Source organism: Mustela putorius, unplaced genomic scaffold (assembly GCF_011764305.1).
Source record: "Mustela putorius furo isolate JIRA1106 unplaced genomic scaffold, ASM1176430v1.1 tig00003988_pilon_pilon_pilon, whole genome shotgun sequence".
NCBI lineage: Eukaryota > Metazoa > Chordata > Mammalia > Carnivora > Mustelidae > Mustela > Mustela putorius.
In genome coordinates this window covers 2,320,994-2,342,328 of record NW_025422127.1, presented here as the reverse complement: position 1 = coordinate 2,342,328, position 21,335 = coordinate 2,320,994, and the positions used below count along the sequence as shown (strand labels likewise).

The 21,335-nt window shown below is 52.5% G+C and overlaps 2 protein-coding genes across 3 annotated transcripts; one reads left to right on the top strand and one right to left on the bottom strand.

Moving 5' to 3' along the window:
• Positions 1–846: 846 nt before the first annotated feature.
• Positions 847–4,446, bottom strand: GPR182 (G protein-coupled receptor 182). The gene is made up of 2 exons (XM_004773167.3): positions 4,243–4,446; positions 847–3,725 (listed from the first exon to the last, which is right to left on the bottom strand). The coding sequence occupies exon 2, from the start codon at positions 3,707–3,709 to the stop codon at positions 2,564–2,566; it is 1,146 nt and encodes a 381-aa protein (XP_004773224.1). The 5' UTR covers positions 3,710–3,725; positions 4,243–4,446; the 3' UTR covers positions 847–2,563.
• An 8,691-nt stretch (positions 4,447–13,137) lies between these two features.
• Positions 13,138–21,334, top strand: RDH16 (retinol dehydrogenase 16). 2 transcript variants are annotated; one of them, XM_004773164.3, is made up of 7 exons: positions 13,138–13,156; positions 13,891–13,989; positions 15,800–16,134; positions 17,940–18,198; positions 19,708–19,871; positions 20,403–20,638; positions 21,016–21,334. In XM_004773164.3, the coding sequence occupies exons 3-6, from the start codon at positions 15,822–15,824 to the stop codon at positions 20,618–20,620; spliced, it is 954 nt and encodes a 317-aa protein (XP_004773221.2). In that variant the 5' UTR covers positions 13,138–13,156; positions 13,891–13,989; positions 15,800–15,821; the 3' UTR covers positions 20,621–20,638; positions 21,016–21,334. The 2 variants fall into 2 exon arrangements, with proteins under 2 accessions (XP_004773221.2, XP_044927615.1); XM_045071680.1 differs by lacking the exons at positions 13,138–13,156; positions 13,891–13,989 and adding an exon at positions 14,717–15,359.
• The last annotated feature ends 1 nt before the right edge of the window (position 21,335 follows it).

Genomic DNA, 21,335 nt, shown 5'->3' with positions numbered 1-21,335 from the left:
GCAGGGAGCCCAACACAGGGCTCAATCCCAGGACCCTGAGATTATGAACTGAGCTGAAGACAGATGCTTAACCAACTGAGCCACCCAGGCACCCCCACAGGTTTCCTTTCCTGTAGCTGGAATTCCCCGGGGTTAACCTGTTGACCTGTTTTTAGTGGCAAACTAAGTCAGTAGCCTAGCCTTTCCAGGGGAAACCTCCCCCAGGGGATCTGTTGGCCTAGAGAGTAGTGAACTCTGCTCATGTTGGGCTAGAGGTTCAGCCTCGGATTGTCCTGCCAGTGCCATCTGATTCACTGATGTGGCATGTCCAGGCGGACAGAAGCAGACTCAGTGGAGGTGGAAGTTTGGCCCGGTCTCATGGGGTCGTTAACAAACGTACCTCCACAAGGAAGGAACTAGACATCAGAAGTTGGGGCGTGACATGGTCCATCTGGTCTCCACAACTGGGTCAGTTGTGGCGCCGGTCAGGGCTCAGAGCAGCCTTGTTGCTGTCAGCACACCCTGGGCTCTGGAGGAAGCCCCTAAGGAAGTATTCCTGCCACCCCAGGTGACAACGCGTTGCCAAAGAAATCCTTGAGAAGATTGAGCCCCTGGGGGGCTGGTGTCCCAGGTAACCCAGGAGGTGACAGATGTGACATTGGGTTCCCTTTAGGAAACTTCTGGAACTTCAAGTCAGCAGAGGCACTGATAAGGGCATCAGATTTGGGCTTGGTTTTTATTTTTATTTACTTATTATTTTATTTTTTATTTTATTTTATTTTTTTAAAGATTTTTATTTATTTATTTGATAGAGAGAGATCACAAGTAGGCAGAGAGGCAGGCAGAGAGAGAGGAGGAAGCAGGCTCCCCACCAAGCTGAGAGCCCAATGTGGGGCTCCATCCCAGGACCCTGAGATCATGACCTGAGCTAAAGGCAAAGGCTTAACCCACTGAGTCACCCAGTGCCCCTGGGCTTCGTTTTTATATGGGCACAAAGGAGGTAAGTCTTTTTTAATTCATTTTGTGTATTGTTAGGTTAATGCCTTCCTGCAACCCCAAGTCACAATCCGGACTGTCCTGGCTGAAAAAGCCTTCAGCTCTGTGCCAGGGAGCAGCTCTCTGTCGCTTAAGACCCTTTTGGATTTGGGTCCGGTGAGCGGGACTGCAGCTGCATTTCCCTCTGTGCCCCTGACAGACGGGTACATACACTATCGGAGCACATGTTTAGTGCATCAGATAAATGCAGTTTTCAGATTTCTAAAAGCGGGACGGTGCTCCAGGTCAGTGAATGGTTATTCCAAGTGAAACATCCCAGCAATACTGAGCTCTTGAGCAGAGCAGAGGCCGTCAGTGATTATATTCACAAGCCCTTTATTCTGCTCCGGTGGAGTTAGGACACCAAGCACTTGGAACTAGAGGGCTTGGGACTGATTCTTAGACTTTTCCTTCATGGACATGGTCCTAGATTCCCAAACTGATAAATGAGTCTTTTCCAGAAGACCTACTTGCCAACATGAAGGCTTCTTTTCCTATTTATAGGACAAGCATGAATAGAAGTAAGTTGTTGGGCAGGAAAATTAATGGAAGACCTGGCCAGGGAGAATGAAGTTTAAGGGTGAGGACTGACTTAGAATACCAGAGCTGTGCCTTGTGACAGAATCGGAAAATTTCTACTTTCCCATCCCCTGCTCAGGGGACAAGGGCTGAGGGACAGAGCCTCCGGAAGCATCTGCCGCTGACTCTCCCGAGGTCTGCTGTCAGAATGGATGTCCCTTGATATTTTCCCATGATCTAGAGAGAAAGGGAGGGATGGGGGTGGATTTCTGATAGAATCTCTTCCTAGAAGTCTGGAAATGTCCTACATCTGAAGGTGGGAGCAGGTGGGCTCCGAGGAACATTGATTCTGGGATGGTTCCTCTGCTTCGTGGGGAGGGAAGCAGGATGGATGAAGGGGAGAGTATCAGCAAGGAAATGGAGCCACTTCCTGGAGGTGGGGGTGGGGCACCAGACCTCTGCTTCACCCCCTCCATCCATCATATCACCGAGGATGCTAGGAAACTGCTGAGGCCTCCTGGTTCCTTGGCCTCTGACCGCTTGTCCTCACAGCCTGCACAGTGTGGTGGTGGGGGGGGGGGAATCAGCAAGCACAAAAGCACAGAAGGAAAGTTGTGTGAGGTCCCCACGGAGCACACTCTTTCCGGCCAGGGTGATTGTTGAAATGAGTGTGTCGAGTTTCTGCTGAGCCTCTCTTTAGCCTATCCCAGCTGGAAGTACAGATTTTGGAAAGAGCCAGAGTCACCGCTTTCTGTGTTACTTATTTCACCATTTTTCCCAAGTCTCTTCTTGAGTCCCGAGGATTGAAACGAACAGGACACCACCAAAGACCTATTCTCTGCCCCTCCCTGCCCCACCTCCTCCCCATCTCACTTTTATAAGACATACTCAAGATCGACCGTGAGCATTTTGGCTCTTCCTCCCCTCCCCCCAAATCTCTCACCTACACCCGCAGCTTTCTTCTTCACTGATGGAGAGTAGGATCTACACTGAGGGACGGAGAGGGGTGAGGTCCTTGGCGCCTACCGGTTCAGGCTTGGTGGTCCTGGGGGACTGCCGCAGCAGGCTGGGCGCCCTCCTTGGTGATGATGATGGAATGCTGAGTGGAGGAGGAGGAGGACAAGGAAGCCTGTCTGTCTGCCCTGGCCCGGGCCTTGGGAAGGTAATGGACCACGGCACTCAGCAGCTGGTCCCGGAATCTCGGGCTGAGGAAGTTGTAAAGGATAGGGTTGACCACACAGTGGAGCATGGCGAAGCAGTCAATGACGTCGTAGAAGAAGTACAGCAGGTGGACCAGGTAGCAGTGGAGGACAATGTGGGTCCCGTGAAGTGTGAGCAGGAGCAGGGTCACGTGGTAGGGCAGCCAGCAGATGGCGAAGATGACCACGTAGGCACACACCAGGAGGCAGTGGCGCCGGCCCTCAGGCCATCCCGCCCGCCGAAGCCGGCAGGCCGTCAGCACGTTGAAGACCACCATGAGCGGGAAGGGCAGTAGGAAGCCCAGGATGGTGGTACACATGGCCACTGCCAGGGCCCACGTGCTGTAGGTTTCAAAGGGCGCCATGAAGAGGCACATGGGCTCAGAGCTCTCTACCAGCTGGATGTGGACCACCTCGGGCAGTGGGATGATGGCCGAGAGGACCCAAACTCCTGCACACACGGCCCGCCGCATTCGGTGCTGGTGCCGCTGCCAGTAGTGTGACGTGCTGGTGAGGGTGACGTAGCGGTCGATGCTGAGGCACACCAGGAAGAAGATGCTGCTGTACATGTTGGCAAAGTAGAAGTAGTGCGTGAAGCGGCAGGAGAAGCTGCCCCAGAGCCAGGTGTAGTCCAGCATGACCTCCAGCATCCACACGGGCAGAGACAGGACGATGCCCAGGTCTGCGATGGCCATGTTGAGGACGTAGAGGTTCAGCAGCCCCGCCCGGCCCAAGCAGCGCCAGCTGACCCATATCACCAGGAGGTTCTCCACCAGGCCCACCACAAAGATGGCCAGGTAGAGGACAAAGAGGATCACCTGCTTGGTGTCCTCTCGGAGCTCCATGTGGCACTCCGGCAAGGTGTGGTTGAAGAAGGAGAGCAGCTCATTCCAGTTGTGGATCTCTCCGAAGTCACTAGCAGGTGCCGTGGTGAAGCCTTCTGTGGGGGCAGGTGCCATGTTGTCCTTGACCGACATTAGGACTGGTGCACGCCTGGTGGGGAGAAGAGAGGGTTGGAAGAGAACAGAGACCTCAAAAGCAGCCTTAGGTCTCAAGTTAGCGGGCCACAGGGACCAGGAGGCTTTGGGAAAGGATTCTGGGTCTGAAGAGGCAAGAGAGAGTTTTAACATTCAGACTGTGGAGAACTAGTACGCAGCTCACTTGCCGGACTTGACCTGCGAGCCAAGATGTTTTGTTAGGACTCATGGCTCGAGAGACAAAAGCTATTTGTGCCCAGCCAGATTCCTTCCCAGCCTGGGGGGCCCCACCGTAGCTCGGGCCACAGGCTGGCTCCGACCTCTACTTCTCTCCTGGAATCTCACCTTTTAGCCCTTTCATCTGGGCCTTCCTTAGGAAGTCTACTCTGTCTCACCTTCGGGCTATGGATGTGGGACACACACACACACACGCACCCCTCTCATTTATCCCCGGGGACATCTGTGGGTCATGCACAAAAGTCAGTTTGTCTTCAAGCCCTGATTCCCTTCTTTCCTAAGAGGGAGATACCCACCTGCGTTTCTGTCGGGAGCGCTTCTGGTCTGGGCTGTTGCAGAGCCGTGAGGAGACTGGAGGGCCGGTGGCCGTGGGGCTGGCTTCGCTGTGGGCTTCAGGGCCGTCCTTCTCATCCGGGAAGCAGTATCACTGGCTGAGGCTCCATGGGAGAGGGTCAGGGTTTTTCCTGCCTTCCCCCAATGCAGATAGAGGGGAAGTCACAGCAGATGACCCGTGTGCCAGTGGCAGGGAGGAGTCAGGCTGCAAGCACGAAGATCCCGACTCCTAACTCACCAGCTGTGTGAATTTACCTCTTTAAGCCTCAGTTGTCTCCTCTGCAAAATGGGACAATACTGTCTACTAATAGGGGTGTTGTGGGAATTCAGTGAGCCCACAAGGTGAAGTGTTTAGCACAGGGCCAGGCCTGTGGTAAATGCTTTACCTACGTTTGTGTTTTCCACTCTGAGTGGGTTTGGAATCCCGCTCTCCCCTGTCTGTTGATTCCTACTAAAGCAAAACTGGATGGGGGTGGGCAGGTGAAAATAAATCCGAAAATCAGCCAGACTTTCAGTCATGCTGCCTTTCCCCACTGCCTTGCACCCACCCTGCATTTGGGCTCTGAGGGGGAGAATCTGGAGAGAGAGGGAAGACTGAACAGGGGATGGGGGGTGGAAAGGGGGCTGCATTGAACTTCAGGGAGTTTCCTGGGTAGGGGGGCGGGGAGAGCAGCATCCTTCCCCTGCTGCTTCACAAGTCTCACGAAGTGTGGCCAAGGATGGGTCAGAAGAGGCAGGTAGACACCACGCTTCTCTCCTTCTGAGCCATGGGCGAAGGCTCAGAGCCCGTGGGTTTGTGTTGTCTGGTGCCAGCAGAGCTTCCGGCTTCTCTGAGCATTTTCACTGCTGTTAAGCATTTGATCTCTGAGATACCCTGTGGTACCCCCTCTGGGGATGAAGGGTGGGCTTCCTTATCCTCTGTTTGTTAAGCACAGAGAGGTCACCTGTCACACCTAGCCCCCCACCCACCCACCCAGTGCAGAGGGCAGAGCCCCCTGGAGCCAGGCCCAGGCTCTGTGGCCTGTAGGGCCAAGGGTGTGCTGGCCTGAGGGGTCTAGGTGTGCGTATTTAATCAGAGCGAAGTTCCCATACCAATGTCAACCAAGAGTACAGTTCAGCAGCACTCAGTACATTCACCCTGTTGGGTAACCACCACCTCTCCGTAGGTCCTCATGTTTTTCCAAAACATACTCCCTGTTTCCCTCTTCCCCCAGCCCCTGACAGCAACCATTCTGCTTTCTGTCTCTGCAAATTTACCTGTTATGGATATTTGATAGAAATAGAATCATACAACGTGCGACCTTGGTATCTGTTTCGTTTCTCACTTGGCAGTGCTGGGGAACTTCATCCACGCTGTGGCAGGTATCCGCACCTCCTTACTCTCTGGTGTGGCTGAGTAATACTCCATGGCGAGGCTACACCACATTTTGTTTATCCATTCAAGGAGGGGATTTCCTTTTCAGTTTAATAATTAATTTTATATGGTGGTGAAATAAACATAACATCAAATTTACCATTTTAGCTATTTTTAAAATGATTTTATTTATTTGTTTATTTATTTATTTGAGAGAGAGCAGAAGCAGAGGGAGAGGGAGAAGCAGGCCCCCATTGTTAGCTATTTTTAATTATACAGTTTAGTAGCTTTAAGTAAGGGGTGCCTGACTGGCTCAGTTGGTAAAACATGCAAATTTTGATCTTGGGGTGTGATGAGTTCAAGCCCCACCACTGGGCATAGAGATTACTTAAATAAATAATAAAATATCTATGTTCAGGGCGCCTGGGTGACTCAGTCATTAAGCGTCTGTCTTCGGCTCAATTCATGATCAGGGTTGTGGGATCAAGCCCTGCATCAAGCTCCCTGCTCAGCAGGGAGCCTGCTTTCCCTTTCCCATTCCCTGTGCTCGTGTTCCTGCTCTTGCTGTATCTCTCTTGCTGTCAAATTAAAAAAAAAAAAAATCTTAAAAAAAAATACGTATGTTCACACTGTTGTACAACCATCACCACCAATCATCGCCATGAGAGGGGATATTTTTAATTTTGCAGTTTTCCTAAAGCCTCCTATAGAAAAACTGGTTCTCTACGCACAACACTTCTGACACCAAACATGTAGGGGTAATCACTTTTCCAACCCCCTCCCCCGGACACCAAGTGGGTATCCTGAAATTTATCATTTCTGACACCAGCCTGAAGTTAGTGTCAGACTCCACAAGTTCAAGGGCTCAGTCCCACACAACTGTTCTCACTTCAGAAGCCAGTGACAAATCATTGGTCCCTAAGGTACTCACAAGTCTGTCCAACATGGTTACAAAGTTCCCGCAATCCCTCCCCACCTCAGTGTCAATAATTGGCTGGAGTTTTTCACAAAACTCAGAGAAGCGTTCACTGTGTTTACTGGTTTATTATAAAGGATACAAATGAACAGCCAAATAAAGAGATATATAGTATGAGGTTGGGAAGGGTCCTGAGCTTTGTCCCCGTGGAGTTGGGGTATGCTGCCCTCCTGGCATGTAGATATGTTCATCAACACAGAAGCTCTCTGAACCTCATAGTTCAGGCATTTTTGTGGCTACTTCACCACATAGGTGTGATCTGTTATTAATTTAATATCTAGTCTCTGACCTCTTCCCAGAGGATGAGAGGTGAGGTTGGAAGTTCTAAGCTTCTAATCAAGTTTTGGTCTTTCTGGGAACCAGTCCCCATCCTGAAGCTATCTAGGAAATTTCCTAAGGGATTTAGGAGCTCAGGAATTGGGGGCAGATACATTTCTTATTATGTCACACTTCTCCCACATCAGATGGCCCCTAGACCAAGAATTCTGTCATGATGAGCTCTGATGATGTAAAATGTGGTTTATTTTGATTTTTTCCCTGACAGTTCTACTTTTTCTTTCTCTCTCTTTCTCCCTCTCTCTCTCTAAGATCTCAATTTCTATCCTATGGATATCATTTTTCAATAGGGAGCCTGTCCTCCCCCATACCTTTGACCCATGCAGAGGGAGGCTCTGTAGACCAACCCTCCGGGGATACCCTAGTTCTTGTCTCTGCTCTCTCTACACATTCTGACTCATTGTCATTTCCAGTCCTCTCAAGACTACATTTTAGTGGCTCATGTCTCCGGGGTCTCAGAATCTTCCAACCCCTGACCTTTTCCCTCCCATAGAGAGACATCACTCCCCTGCAGCCTCACCTCCACCTGCTCCCAGGCCCCTGCCCTCACATCACTGACTGTGTATTTGCAGCAGGAGGAAATGCTGGTGGTGCCTTCTGGCAGAGGCTCAGAGGGAAAGCTGCTCCCTCAGGAAGAGATAAGTGACAGCTCTGCAGTTTTCACGGGGCTGTTTTTCTTTGGAGGGAGGAGGTGTGCAGCTGGAGAGAGAGAGATTGGAAGGAAGGGAAAGACAGAGGGGGAGGACCCAGGCTTTTTGCCAACCTGAGTAGGAGGGGGGGTGGCAAACAGCTTTGCTCCAAGTAACAGGAACAGCAGCAGCAAAACAATTCCTGGAAATTTGCTCTTTCTCCTTCCTACCCACCCCCCACCCCCCAGTTTTTTTTTTTTTCTTCAAAAAATGTAGACAAGACATTGTAATCAACAATCAGAAAGGAAGGAAGGTACCAGGGAGGAGTTATTGGAGACAGAGATAAAAGCAGGCAGCTTCCCAGGGTCAGGTGGGGGCCAAGGGCTTGTGCCTGGACCCTAGAGGAAGGGGCTGGGCAGGGAAGCCCAGCCATCACCCCATTTGGCTGGCTTGTGTAGCTGAGAACCCCACTTCATGTGTGGAGGGCAGATGGATTGTGGATTGGTCCAGGCTGAGGAGTTTGGCCAGCTTCCTGGAAGTCTCCGCGTGCAGAAGCCCAGCCCAGCCGCAGAAGCCCTTCTGCCCTCCTCCCACAGCTTCCCCATGCCAGAGAGGCAGCCTTGTCTGCCCAACAGCATCAGATAAGGAGCTAGCTCCCCAAGGTTCCCCAAAGAAGGATGTGGTCCGGTGGCCCTGTCCTTGGTTCTGCTCAGGTCCTTTCTGCTTACTCACTCTTCACTGAGACACGGTGGACATAACACTTTCTTGGGGCCAGACCTGGCTTTGACAACGGTTTCTCACAAAGTCACAAAGTCACTCTCACAAAGCCATGTGACTTTGCACAACCACTTTACCTTTCTTTTTTTTCTCTCTCTCTCTTTTATTAAAGATTTTGTTTTTGGGGCGCCTGGGTGGCTCAGCAGGGAGCTTGCTTCCCCCTTTCTTTCTGCCTGCCTCTCTGCCTACTTGTGCTCTCTGTCTGTCAAATAAATAAATTAAATTTTAAAAAAAGATTTTGTTTTTATTTATTTGACACACAGAGAGAGCACACAAGCAGGGGGAATGGCAGAGGGAGAGGGAGAAGCAGACTCCCCGCTGAGCAAGGAGCCTGATGTGGGGCTTGATCCCAGGACCCTGAGATCATGACCCAAGCCGAAGGCAGATACTTAAGCAACTGGGCCACCCAGGCACTCCCACTTTACCTTTCTGAGTCTCAGTTCCTTTATATGAAGTGAGGATAAATGTTATTGTATGGGATGCCAGAGATGAGATATGTACAATTTGTGGCATAATCATGTCCCTTACCCACTTTCTAGGGGTGAGGAAGAGGAGATCCCTTCTTGTGGAATTACCTTGAGATACCTCTCCTTGGTCCCACCACCATTTTTCTTTGCACTGGGTCAACACCAGCTTCCTCTTTTATTTAGTTGCCTGGTGTTGTGTTTCTTACACAGAAGGTCAAGAACATCCCCAATGGTGCTATGAACTACCACAAAAGAGATGTAGTAATAGTAACAGTTAACATTTATTGAATACTTACCATTTACCAGGCATGATTGCGAGGTGCTTGACGTTGCCAGGTGCCTCATTTAATCTCCATAACAACTTAAGAAGGTGGCTACTATGAGAGACAAAGATTCTACCATAGCGAGAGGCACAGGGAGGTCAGACAACTTGCCTGAGTCCCACTGCTGTAGTATTTCAGTAAACCCGTATTGCAAGGATTCTTGACCTAGATTCCTGGCACCTAATGGCTTTAGGTGATCTGTGAACCCCCTGAAAAGTATATTCAAAATCACATATATTTTGTTAAGTCATTTTTATGGGGCTTAGAGTCTTCTTGGATTCTCAAAAAGATCCATCATGCCAAAAATGACTGCCCTGAAGCACCTCTCATGGGTGGGGCTGGGGGAAAAAAATAAGTGGAGAATGCTATAGGCTTCTGTGGAGGTGACTCAGCCTGTGGAATTCTGGGAAATTTCTTGAGTGAGGGTGAACTCCCCTTCATGGGATGACCTGGGAGGGGTTGAGAAAGGGGAGGAGAATTGTCTTTGCTTTCACAGGATGAAGAAGAACAACCATTTCCTCACTGTGGTTTCCCAAGAGAGTGTATGTGGAGGTGAGTAAGGTTAGTGCAAGAAAGAGGAGAGACTGAAGGCTGGGAGGCCCCCCAGGGAACTGGCATCCCCCAGCAGCTCCAGGTATGCCTCAGCTCTTCCCTGCTCTGCAGTTTCCTATCCATCTCCTGGCTTCTGTTCCTCCCGTAGAGTCCCCCCACTTCCTGATCTCCAGCACCTCCCCTGGGAGGCTCTGTAGATGTCCTAACAGTCCCTTGCTGACTCCAGATTTCTTCTGTTGTGCCCACTTTGGTTGAGCGCTTGATGGGTGCTGGGCAGAAATGCCCCTTGAATTCTCCAGAGTTTCCAGAGGCCTCGACTTCCTAGGGCTCCGTCTTGATGACAACATAGGGGTTCTTAAACTCCCCAGGAGCTGGAATTGAGAGGACTCGTGAGACCCTCCTGATCCTCCTCCCTCATTATAAAGAAGAGGGGATGGAGGCCCTGAAGACTCTCAAGTGGTTGGAAACTGTGAGAAACGCACTGTGAAAATGGAGCACGAAGCAGGGTGCGGCAGTCACCTAGCTCTGCACACACTCCTCTTGCAGGATGTGGGGCACTGCCGGGGGCTAGACCCGTCCCTGCCCCCGAGAGGCTGCAGTCCTCAATGCTCTAGGGGTTTAGCACAATGGGGTGCACCCCACCTTGCCTCATTCACATGAAATCATTGTGTCAGACTGCACCTGGAGCTTCCGGATTTCTACTATCTCTCTCCCCCTCAAACAATGATCATCCAGCCATTTTGTGGCCCCTTGGGAAAGGACGTTCAAGAGGTTTGGGACCACATCTAGATGTCCTTTCCAGAATGTCAGGGAGCTGTACACTGGCTAGGGGTCTTATTTCTGCTAGTGCTTCCTGAAGGACACGAACACTGAAGCTTGCTAAAGGGCCCTGCACAGGGTTACAGCTCAAGGGCCCGCCATGATGACAGGACAGCTGTGAGGACAAAGACGGCCAAAATGAGCCAGGCTCAGTATCCTTCTGAGCTTCCGCATGACTCACCTCCCTCCCAGGCCTCTTTTCTGGGAGAAGGTGGCTGGTGTAGTCCAGTGGATGTAGGCATGGACCTGAGCCCAATCCTGTCAGAGGCTACTGGGGTGCCCTGAGGAAGCTGCTCCAGCCCCAGCTTTGTCCACTCTCCTTTTGTGGATGTGGGGTCCTCTGCCTCACCCTGAATCCCCTCTATGGACAGCTGTTCTGTCTGGTCTCCAGTCCCTTCTTTAGTCTGCTGAGGGGGCAGCCATCACCTCTTCCCACCATCACCCAGACACACACCAAACGAACATCTTTGCAGTTACATGGGATTAAAGCCCTGCCTGCTTCAGTGGAGTTTAGAACACCCCCCTCCCTCGGCCCCTGTGCAAACAGGTCTTTTCTGCCTTTGGAGTCTGTGTCTGGGCTGGATTCTGGCTGTGGGAGGGCAGAGCACAAGGCAAGCTGGCGCCCCGGGCCGGGGATGGGGCATCTCCATGAAGTGAGACCTACTTGGCCCAAGTGCTTCCTTTCCACCCTCCCAGCAACTGGGAGCCATGTCTCTCCTGAGTGTGCCCACTCCCATTCCCTTCTCCCCTTTCCTTGCCTCTGAAGTCAGATTCCCCTTCAGGCTCCTGAACATCTGTCTGCCTCAGAGAACTAGTGCAGCAAGAAGGCACTAGTGCAGTGCCTTCTCCTTCTAACTCTGGAGAGGCTGAGATTGACTTAGATTTCTGAGGACTGAGTTCTGTATCCCGAGCCCAAGGAGGAAACCCGGGCTCAGGGAACATGTTGAAGGCAATTTTTTTTTTTTTAAGATTTTATTCATTTATTTGACAGACAGAGCTCACAAGTAGGCAGAGAGGCAGGCAGAGAGAGAGAGAGGAGGAAGCAGGCTCCCCACTGAGCAGAGAGCCTGATGTAGGGCTCCATCCCAGGACCCTGGGATCATGAGCAGAGCCAAAGGCAGAGGCTTAACCTACTGAGCCACCCAGGTGCCCCGGCAAATATGTCTTGAATCAAAGTGTAGCTTCCTTACATTATATGTTAATTTAACCCCCCCCCCCCGCAAAAGGTGTATCTTCCTAGTAAGAACCTTCCTGAGCTGGGGAATTTCTAGGTCCTACATGTCAGCAGACAAGTGGAACTGTTCTAAAGCTGGAAGCCAGAGCAAAGTGGTCCGTGTCACTCAGTGTGGCCACAGGGACCCGAGCGCAGAGTGCAGTGAAGGGGTGAGGGGGCACTGCACTAGCCATGTTTCCTTTCTGGGCAGGACTGGGGCTTTTCAAGGGCATATGCCAGCATTTATAAAAGTAGTCCAAAGAGCAGACAAGTTGGGGGTAGGAAAAAATGTTCCAGAAAGACAGTGATCAGGAGGGAAATGAAAGACTTCAAGATGCCAGAGAGCCAGGAGGCCTGACTGTCTTCACAGCTATCTGGATTGAGGAGGCCAGACTTCTGAGCAGAGCTTGTCCATCTGTTCCCTGCAAAGCTGTGTGTTTGTATCTGGCAGCCCGGGTGGGCCTCAACTACCTCCTGGGCTTGTATCTCCAAGACAAGTACATCGTCATCATGGGCTGTGACTTGGGCTTAGGGAACCTGCTGGCCCAGCAGCTGGACCTGTGAGGCTTGAGGGTGCTCGCCTTGTGTCTGACAGAGGAGGCAGCCCAGCCTCTGAGAGGCCAGACGTCAGACAGGCTGGGGACGGTGATCCTGGACATCACCAAGACAGAGAGCATCTCTGCGACTGCCCAGTGGGTGAAGGAGCGTGTGGGGAACAGAGGTAACACCCAGATTCATTTGTGTCCCTTCATTGCTTCTCTCTGTGCAAGAAAGACCTCTCTTCTGCTAACTGGGATGATTCCCAGGATGTTTTCCAGAACTTGAAGTCATACTAGCTTTCTTCACCTCACCCAGCTTATCAGAAGAACCTCTTCTCTCCCCGCTGCCTGCCAACGTTGAGACCTTGGAGCTCTGGACTTTTGGGGAGAGTGTGACCTGATGAGGATTTGCCTTCCCAGAATTCCCCTTTACGGTGCCCTCTCTCAGCAGAAGTTCTGGATTTCTTGATGCTGAGTGTCTCGGGAGGCTCACTTCCTGGAGGAGTTGCTGAGACAGGGGACCTGGCCTAAAGGTTGGCATCGGTGGCTGGGGACATTGCCGGGGCTGGGTCCTGCTCTCAGCACTTCAACAGTACCTCGTGGTATGCTGTGAAATTGTTTCCGACATTGTATTCATCTCATTCAATATATGTAATGTCTTGGTAAACTTCTTTGTTGTGCTTGTCCCCAAGGCTTCCCAAGTCCTTGCTCCTCTGCCTGTCTGCTTTGCAGGAGGGAGCTCTCCTACTTCGGAGTGAAGATGTGATTGAGCCTGGTTACTTCAAAACTAATATCAGCAGCCCTGAAAAGATTTCTAGGGCCACCCAGGAGGCATGGGATCAGACCAGCCTGGAGGTGAAGGAGATCTATGGGGAGAAGTTCCTGGCGTCTGGTGAGTGAACTGTGGTCTGGGGAGAGGGAAGCAAACCTTTGTGGGGTGTCCTGGGCCCATCTTAGCAGACCCAGGGCCCTCCTCCAAGCTCAGAGTCCCCCACACAGAAAGTACATGGTCCCATGTGGATACCTGGTGACCTCAGGAAGACACAGACTTGTTAGGCCTGTGACCGCTGTTTCCTCTAATGCCCTAGTTGTTTGGGGAGGAACCTGAAGCCAAGTGAGGGAAGAAGACAGACATGGATTCCTGGCAAGCCGGCATGAGAACCGCTGGTTTTCAGGTGCTCAGATGGCTAGTGTTTATAGGGACCTTGGTTTCTGCAGAGCGCACGTTCCCATGATGGAGCCAGAGAGGGCTTAGAGTGGAGAGTGTTCCTGTGGTAGGAGGTGGGACAGGCTCCACTGAAATCCATGCGCTCAATCCTCACACTGAAGGCAGAGTTGTGTCTCTACAGTTTGGGGCTCCCGCTCCGGGGGGCGGAGGGGGCATTCCTATAGAGCTGGAAACACGCTTGCACAGCTAGTACTCATGCCTTGCCCTTTCCAGCTCCCTTTCCCATCACCTGTGGCTCCCCTTTTCAGAAGAGCCACACTGGATGGAGAAAAGGGAACGGGGTTGGGGGTCGCGCCGCGCGGAAGGTGGTCCCGCTGAGCCTCCAGCAGGGCACCACCAGGGGGCGCGCGCCTCCGTCCCAGCGCGCACTTGGCTAGAGCCGGACTCCCCCTCCGCAGGGCGCCACTGGAGATCTCAGTGCAGAGATTCGCAGCAACCAGTCTCCATCCCCCTGGGGCCTCTGCAGGCTTTCTAGTTCGAGCCCCCACAGCTCCCAGGTAAGTGAGGGGCACCCCAGCCTCTTTTCTCTTACTGCCCTCTCTGACCTTCCTGCGGTTCTTCCCACCTAAGATGGACTCTGAAGCTCCTCGCAGCCCCAGAGAGCTGCGGCAAGAGTTCACGTTGCTTTGAGGATTTCCAAGAGTGCAGCAGCGCGCCTTGAGGGCTGGGAGATGTCTCTGCTCTCTGGTCCCCTTGAAAACTGGTGGGGAAGGCACTTGTGGTCACTGAGGAAGAAACCCTCTGGTTCCTTGCAAGTAAAGGAATATGGTCTGCTCCCTTAGTGGGGTTTGGTGTCCAGTTAGGATGCGCATGTTGCCTTGCACCCCTGAGCGTTTCCAGGGCTCCTTCCTTTCTTCTTCCTCTAGCCTTTGGGCAGCACGTTAGGAGGGTCCTGGTGGTGACCCCAGGAAGCAGGGACGGTTTCATTTCTGCAGCCCTGTCCATGCTGCCACCGCCTCCCACCTTGAGAGACAAACACTTTAAGACTAGTCAGCTCCCCACACAAAACAACTAAAGGCTTAATCGGTGCCCCTTCATGTCTTTTTCACCTGCTGGGGGAAACTTGGGGGCACGTGAGCCTCTGGTTCCTGTGGGGCAGTCTCTCTGCCGCTCTCCCCACCCCGTGCCTCTCCTATTTCTCATTTACCAGGTGGAGCTGTATAAATGCGGATAGTGCAGGAGATACCCAGAGCAGTCCAAATGACTTCTGTTCTTGTCCCAGCCCCAGCTCCGTCCACTCTCCTTTTGTAGAAGTGGCGTCCTCTGCCTCACCCTGAACCCCCTCCATGGATAGCCATTCTCCAGTCCTTTCTTATTCTGCTAAGGGGGCAGCTCCTGCCTCCTCCCACCATCACCCAAACACACACGGAACCAACATCTTTGCAGTTACATGGGATTACAACCCTGCCTGCTCGGATGGGGTTTAGGACACCCCCTAACTTGGCCCCTGAGCAAATCGGTCTTTTCGGCCTTTGGAGTCTTGTCTGGGCTGGATTCCAGTCTTTTCTGCCTTTGGAGTCTGTGTCTGGGCTGGATTCTGGCTGTGGGAGGGCAGAGTGCAAGGCAAGCAGGCACCCCGGGCCCAGGGACGGGGCATCTCCATGGAGTGAGACCCCCTTGGGCCAAGTGCTTCCTTTCCACCTTCCCAGCAACTGGGAGCCGTGTCTCTCCTGCGTGTCTCTCCCATTCACTTCTCCCCTTTCCTTGCTTCTGAGGTCAGATTCCCCTTCCGGCTCCTGAACATCTGTCTGCCTCAGAGAACTACTGCAGCGGGAGGGGACCTTCTACTCAGTGCCTTCTCCTTCTAACCCCCAAACCACATGCGTCTTGATTCATGGTGTATCTGTCATCTTTATAAGAATCTCCAGTAAGTCAGGGAGACCAGGGTTCTAGCCTTGAATAAGAATGAAGAAGACAGTTCTGAAGCATGAGATCTAGGACATAGGGGACCCCAGTGTGTGTGTGTGTGTGTGTGTGTGTGTGTCTGTGAGAGAGAGAGAGAGAGAGAGAGAGAGAGAAGGTGAGCAGAGGGAAATGGGAGGAGCACAAGAACTGGAAGAAGGTAAAGCATCTGGGAAAATCATCTCTGTGTCAAACGATTCTTGGTGAAATCCAATGGCATCTGGTAGAAAGGGCGTAAGTGTACCAAAGAGCATGGAAGATGGCACCGGAATCAATAATACCCACTGAAGATGGTGACCGGGAAAAGCTCGGGGACGCTCTGTCAGACAGCCTGGAGGGTGGCCAATTGCATGTGTTCTTAAGTCGTCCTGCCTGATCACTGGCCACACTCTTGTTTCATTTCAGCCTGTGCGTTACCTGCAAAGCCATGTGGCTATGCCTGGTGGCGCTTGTGGGCCTCTACTTCTTCCTGCGCTGGTACCGGGAGAGGCAGGTGGTGAGCCACCTCCAAGACAAGTTCGTCTTCATCACAGGCTGTGACTCGGGCTTTGGGAACCTGCTGGCCCGGCAACTGGACCTGCGAGGCTTGAGGGTGCTGGCCGCGTGTCTGACGGAGGAGGGGGCCCAGCAGCTGAGAGGCCAGACGTCAGACAGGCTGGAGACGGTGATCCTGGATGTCACCAAGACAGAGAGCATCTCGGCAGCCGCCCAGTGGGTGAAGGAGCGAGTGGGGGACAGAGGTAAGGCCCGATTCCTATTTGTGTCTCTTTGCTTCTTCTCTCTGCACCAGGGAGACCTCTCTTTTCTGAAACTGGGGAGGTTCCTGAGATGTTCTGACTTTCAAAGGCTCAAGCTCTGGAGTTTCCAGAGCAGAAGGCCTGCAGTGCCTGGGTCTGAGCTCACGGTTAGATGAGCCCAACCTAAGTTTCGGGCCAAAAGTCTGGAGGAGGTGTTGGGCCCTCGAGGCTTGTGATGGGGCAGCACAGGGCCGGGCCAGGCTGGACCCAGGCTCCTGGTCTCAGCAGGTGCACTGTTTCTGGATGGGCCCTTCACACCCGGGCCTCTAGGGTGTTAAGATCAGCCGTGCTTGACTTAGGAGGACACTGAGGCTCGGAGAACTGAAGGGACTTCTAGTCAAACATGGGTGAGGGGTCCTGCTCTTTCTCCTCTATTATGCTGCCTGCTCTTCTCGGGAAAGAGGACATCACTGATGTCTTTTTTTGTGATTAAAAGTGTAAAACACATTCGTAGAAAACAGAGACGAGTATTAAGATAAAAGAACATTTCCCAAAGCCCGGTTTCCATAGTCACTCTCTATATTATTATGTATCCTCTGATCAGCATTTTCATCATCAAATCTTTTCCAAAACGTAATATTCAATGTCTGTACATCCAGGCATGCTACGAGACCACCATTCATTGGAGCCATCCTATAGCGTTGTCTGCTGACATTTGTTTTCCACTTTTGCTGGCAGAAATAATGTCTCAGTGGAGATTTCTGTACGAAAGCTTTGTTTCCATTCTCAGTAATGTTAAGTAAAATACAAGAACTGGATCAGAGAGCATGCATTTCTTTAAGGCCGGAGAAGGTTTCTGAGCAAGGGAGGGATGAGTATCACAGGGGCCTTCTTCCCTATCCAGTATCCCCAGGGTCAAACCCTGTCCCTCCCCCCCACCCCCCACCTCTCCCGACCACCAGCCCTTTGTCACTGAGGACTATTTCAAATCCCTTGTGTGTCTCTTCTCCCCATCTCTCTCCCGGGAGCTTTCCTGAAAGCTGAGGCAGCTGGGGACTTAGGAGGAGGGGGTGAGAGTGACCTTTTGGGAGGGTGAAGGAGAGGGCGACCCTTCCTGGGGCTACAGTAAGACCTTCAGTCTCACCTCCTCCAGAAGCCTGGCCCAGGCTCACGGTGGGGGGGACTTTGGAATTCTCTAGCACAAAGGCCGGCCTTGGCTTCCTGACGCAGACAGCCTTGGATATGGTGCAGGCTGTTGCAAAGCCTGTCCCCAGGTGTCCAGGGCAGGCCTGTTCTCTAGATTACCCTGATGCTGGAATTTCAGGTCTGTCTTTCGCAACAGAGATTGGGCAGTCAGTTTTCATGTGTTTTTTCTTCCTTTCACTTATTTTTAAATTTTCTTTTCCCTTCTTCGCTGGTTTCCTCTTCATTTTTGTCACTTAGCCATTCCTGTCTACCTCTTGCTGTCTCTTTCCTATGAGAGTTGTGAACCCCATGCTATTATCTGGAACTCTGGGCACGCTCTTCACAAAAAGGGGTTTATTACCTCCTGTATGCCAGGTCCATAGGAGCAGGAAGACGGGAAGGAGCGTTCAGTTCATTCTAGCTCAGTGGGCATCCAGAAGATCAGTGTACGTGTAGACCCTGGCCCTCTCGTCCCCAGTTCCTCTCCTGAACGCTTGTCCTTTGTACCATGTAGGCATTGTTGTTGGTTCTGTAAAAAAGTGAATCGGGAGGTGACTTGGGACTATAGCTGCATCTCACTCAGGCACACAGACAATGTTGCTCTCTCCCTGTCCTGTGCCCAGGACTCTGGGGCCTGGTGAATAACGCTGGCGTCTCTGTGCCCACGGCACCCAATGAGTGGCTGACCAAGCATGACTTCATGAAGATACTCGACGTGAACCTGTTGGGCTTGTTGGAGGTGACCCTGAGCCTGCTGTCGCTAGTGAGGAAGGCGAGGGGCCGCGTGGTCAATGTCTCCAGCATCATGGGCCGGCTCTCCGTTTTGGGTGGGGGCTACTGCATCTCCAAGTATGGCGTTGAGGCCTTCTCAGACTCCCTCAGGTATTGGACTAGGACAGAGGCCCTCCCTCAGTCCTCCTGCTTCTGTGCTTCAGGGGGAGGATTTTCTAGGGCTTCTTTTCCTCACAGCCTCAGAGGCTCTTCCTTCCGGATGCTTCTTTCTTGCTTTGTGCCAGACATTCCCTGGGAAGCACTGTCCTGTGTTCTGGGTGTTGGAATGGGACCCAGGTGTATAGAACTGGTTTCACCCACCACTGCCCCCGGCGGGGGGGGGGGGGAGGACCCACGGTAGGGAAGTGTCTGAGGCAGCATTGGACCTGAGATCGTTTGGCTACAGAGCTCATGTCCATAATTCCTATAATGTTCAGCTTTGGGGGGCCTTTCACGTGAGGGGTTCAGCATTTGACTTCGTTCAGTAATTACTTCTTGGCACTTCTGTGAGTATACAAGATATGTGTCTGATCTAAAAAGTCTGACAGCAGAGGGGCAACTGGGTGGCTCAGTTGGTTAAGCATCTGCCTTCAGCTCAGGTCATGATCTCAAGGGTCTTGGGATCGAGTCCCACTTTGGGCTCCCGGCTCAGTGCAGAGTCTGCTTCTCCCTCTCCTTCTGCCCACTCTTCGTGCTCTCCTTCTCTCTTTCTCTCTCTTTCTCAAATAAATAGATAAAATATTGAAGAAAAAAAAAATCTGACGGCTGAGAAAAGGGACAAGAGAGACACAGATACTGTGACCATCTCTCATGATGGTTGTGACCAAGCCAGTTAGCCATGGTGGTGGTGGTGGCTAGCGGAATGAGGGGAGGGTCCTGGAGAAGGGCCAGAGCTGAGGACTGAAGAAATGGATTTGGCACCCGGGCAAAGTTGAGTGGGAAGGCCTGCTGTGTGAGGGAACGACTTGAGCCCAAGCCCAAGCCCAGGGTGAGTCATGGCTGCCTCCCTACGCTGCCGGGTCCTCCAGGCTACTGGACAAAGCCCGGCTGGACAGGGGGCCTGCTGGGCACATGGGTATGGGGACAGGGTGGGAGTGGGGGTCCAGACAGGTTGCCAACCTTCATGCTGCTGGCAGCAGGACTCCGTGAAAGGTGTTTACTCAGGTTTGTCAAATCAGCCTCTGGTGAACCAAGCAGAAGTTGGCTCTGGGTCTGAGGGAGCTGAGATGCAGGCTAAGGTGTTCCTCAGAGAACCGAAGACAGAAGAGGCAGGGCGGGGGTCTGAGGAGGGGTGAGCTGGAGTAAAATGGGCCAAGTCTGGAGATGGATTGGATGTGTGGGGAAACAGGAGGAGATGGCCCGTGAACAGTGTCCTGCGGCAGCTGAGGTGGGATGTGAGCTCAGGAGTGCAGACAGTGCTGGGAAACACACACACGTTATATACGGACTACGCCGATCATTATTTTCTCCCCTTGGCCGCTGCTCTTGGAACCTTCCCAAGCTTTTGGGTTGCTCCCACCCCAATGCTGAGTTCAGTGTATACCAAGTTTGTTTGTTTGTTGTGTTTGTCCCCGGGGCCTCCCAAGTCCTTGCTTGTCCCTCTGCCTGTCTGCCTTGCAGGAGGGAGCTCTCCTACTTTGGAGTGAAGGTAGCTGTGATCGAGCCTGGTTACTTCAGCACTAACATCAGCAGCCCTGAGAAGATTTCTAGGGCCACCCAGGAGGCATGGGATCAGGCCAGCCCAGAGGTGAAGGAGATCTATGGGGAGAAGTTCCTGGCATCTTGTGAGTGAGCTGTGGGCTGGGGAGAGGGAAGTAAAGCCCATCCCTAGTGCCTCCTACAGACCTGGGCCCCTCCTCCAGGCTCCGAGTCCCCCACACAGAGGGGACATTTCCTTCCATCTCCATGGTGACCTCAGGGAAGACCCAGGCTTGTTAGACCTGGGACCACTGTTTCATCTGATGCCCTTGTTGTTTGGGGAGGAAACCGAAGCCAGAGAGGGAAGAAGACAGACATGGATTCCTGGCAAGCCAGCATGAGAACTGCTGGTTTTCGGGTGCTCAGATGGCTAGCGTTTTCAGAGACCTCAGTTTCTGCAGAACAGACGTTCCCACGATGGAGCCAGAGGGAGCTTAGTGAGGAAAGTGTTCCTGTGGTAGGAGGTGGGACAGGCTCCGCTGAACTCCATGGAGTCAACCTCCATGGAGGTGACCTGGGAGAGGTGGGGTGGTGGGGTGCTTTTCGTAACTCTTTCCTTCAGTTGATCCTGAAGCAAGAAGACTGGAATGTGAGACTATGTCGTTCTTTTTGGACAGTCAAGAAATCAATCGAAAAGCTGGAGTCATTGTGTTGCAACAACCTGTACTTGGTGACAGACTGCATGGAGCATGCACTGACGGCCCGCCACCCCCGTACCCGGTACTCCCCAGGCTGGGACGCCAAGCTCTTCTACCTCCCCATGAGCTACATGCCCACCGTGCTGGTGGATGCCATCATTTCCTGGAGCTCCCTGAAGCCCCTTAAGGCTCTGTAACCCAAGCTGCAGTGCATGGTAAGAGGGAGTTGGGTCCAATGTGAGGGCGGGGATGCCTCAGGGGGCGAGAGAGAGATGGAGAGAGGGGGGAATCTCATGTCACCAAGGACGCCTGCCTCACCTTCCTCCCCACCTCCTCCCCAGGCTTCCCTGGGACATTACTCAGGACTCTGGAGCTATAAGGAGGAAAGAATCAAGTTTTGTGGCTGAGGAATAGGGATTCCAAAGCACACACCCATGTCTGGTTCCTTGAATGGCTTCTCAAGGCTCTGAGCATTTTTGGCCCTCCTGCCACCTTGAGGAATCCATACTCTTGGCAGTGTCAGCAGCAGGGGGGTCTCAGCCCCCACCTGCTCTGCCTCTGTCCCCCTACTCAGGGTGTCCTTCTCCCACAGGATGGACACAGCCTGGGGGAGTTAATGTCCCTCTCCACTGAAGATACCTGTGATAGAATGGAGATGTGTATGATGACCCCAGCCTGCGCCATTAGCCTGAGGTGCCAACTCCCAGACCTTGGCTGAAAGGACATGTCTATAATTGGGATCATGACACAGGACACAGAAACCAGTTACCGGCTTTCAGTTGGTTGGCTCAATCGGTTAAGTGTCTGCCTTTGACTCAGGTCATGATCCCAGAGTCCTGGGATCAAGCCTCCTGGTTGGGCGCTCTGCTCAGCGGGGAGTCTGCTTCTCCCTCTCCCTCTGGTTGCCACTCC

Coding starts and splice junctions, on each gene's coding strand:
- GPR182 (XM_004773167.3), bottom strand. CDS start 3,709: ATGTCGGTCAAGGACAACATGGCACCTGCCCCCACAGAAGGCTTCACC.
- RDH16 (XM_045071680.1), top strand. CDS start 15,313: ATGCGTCTTGATTCATGGTGTATCTGTCATCTTTATAAGAATCTCCA. Junction 16,135..17,939: donor GGAGCGAGTGGGGGACAGAG/GTAAGGCCCGAT, acceptor TCCTGTGCCCAG/GACTCTGGGGCCTGGTGAAT. Junction 19,872..20,402: donor GGAGAAGTTCCTGGCATCTT/GTGAGTGAGCTG, acceptor CTTTTTGGACAG/TCAAGAAATCAATCGAAAAG.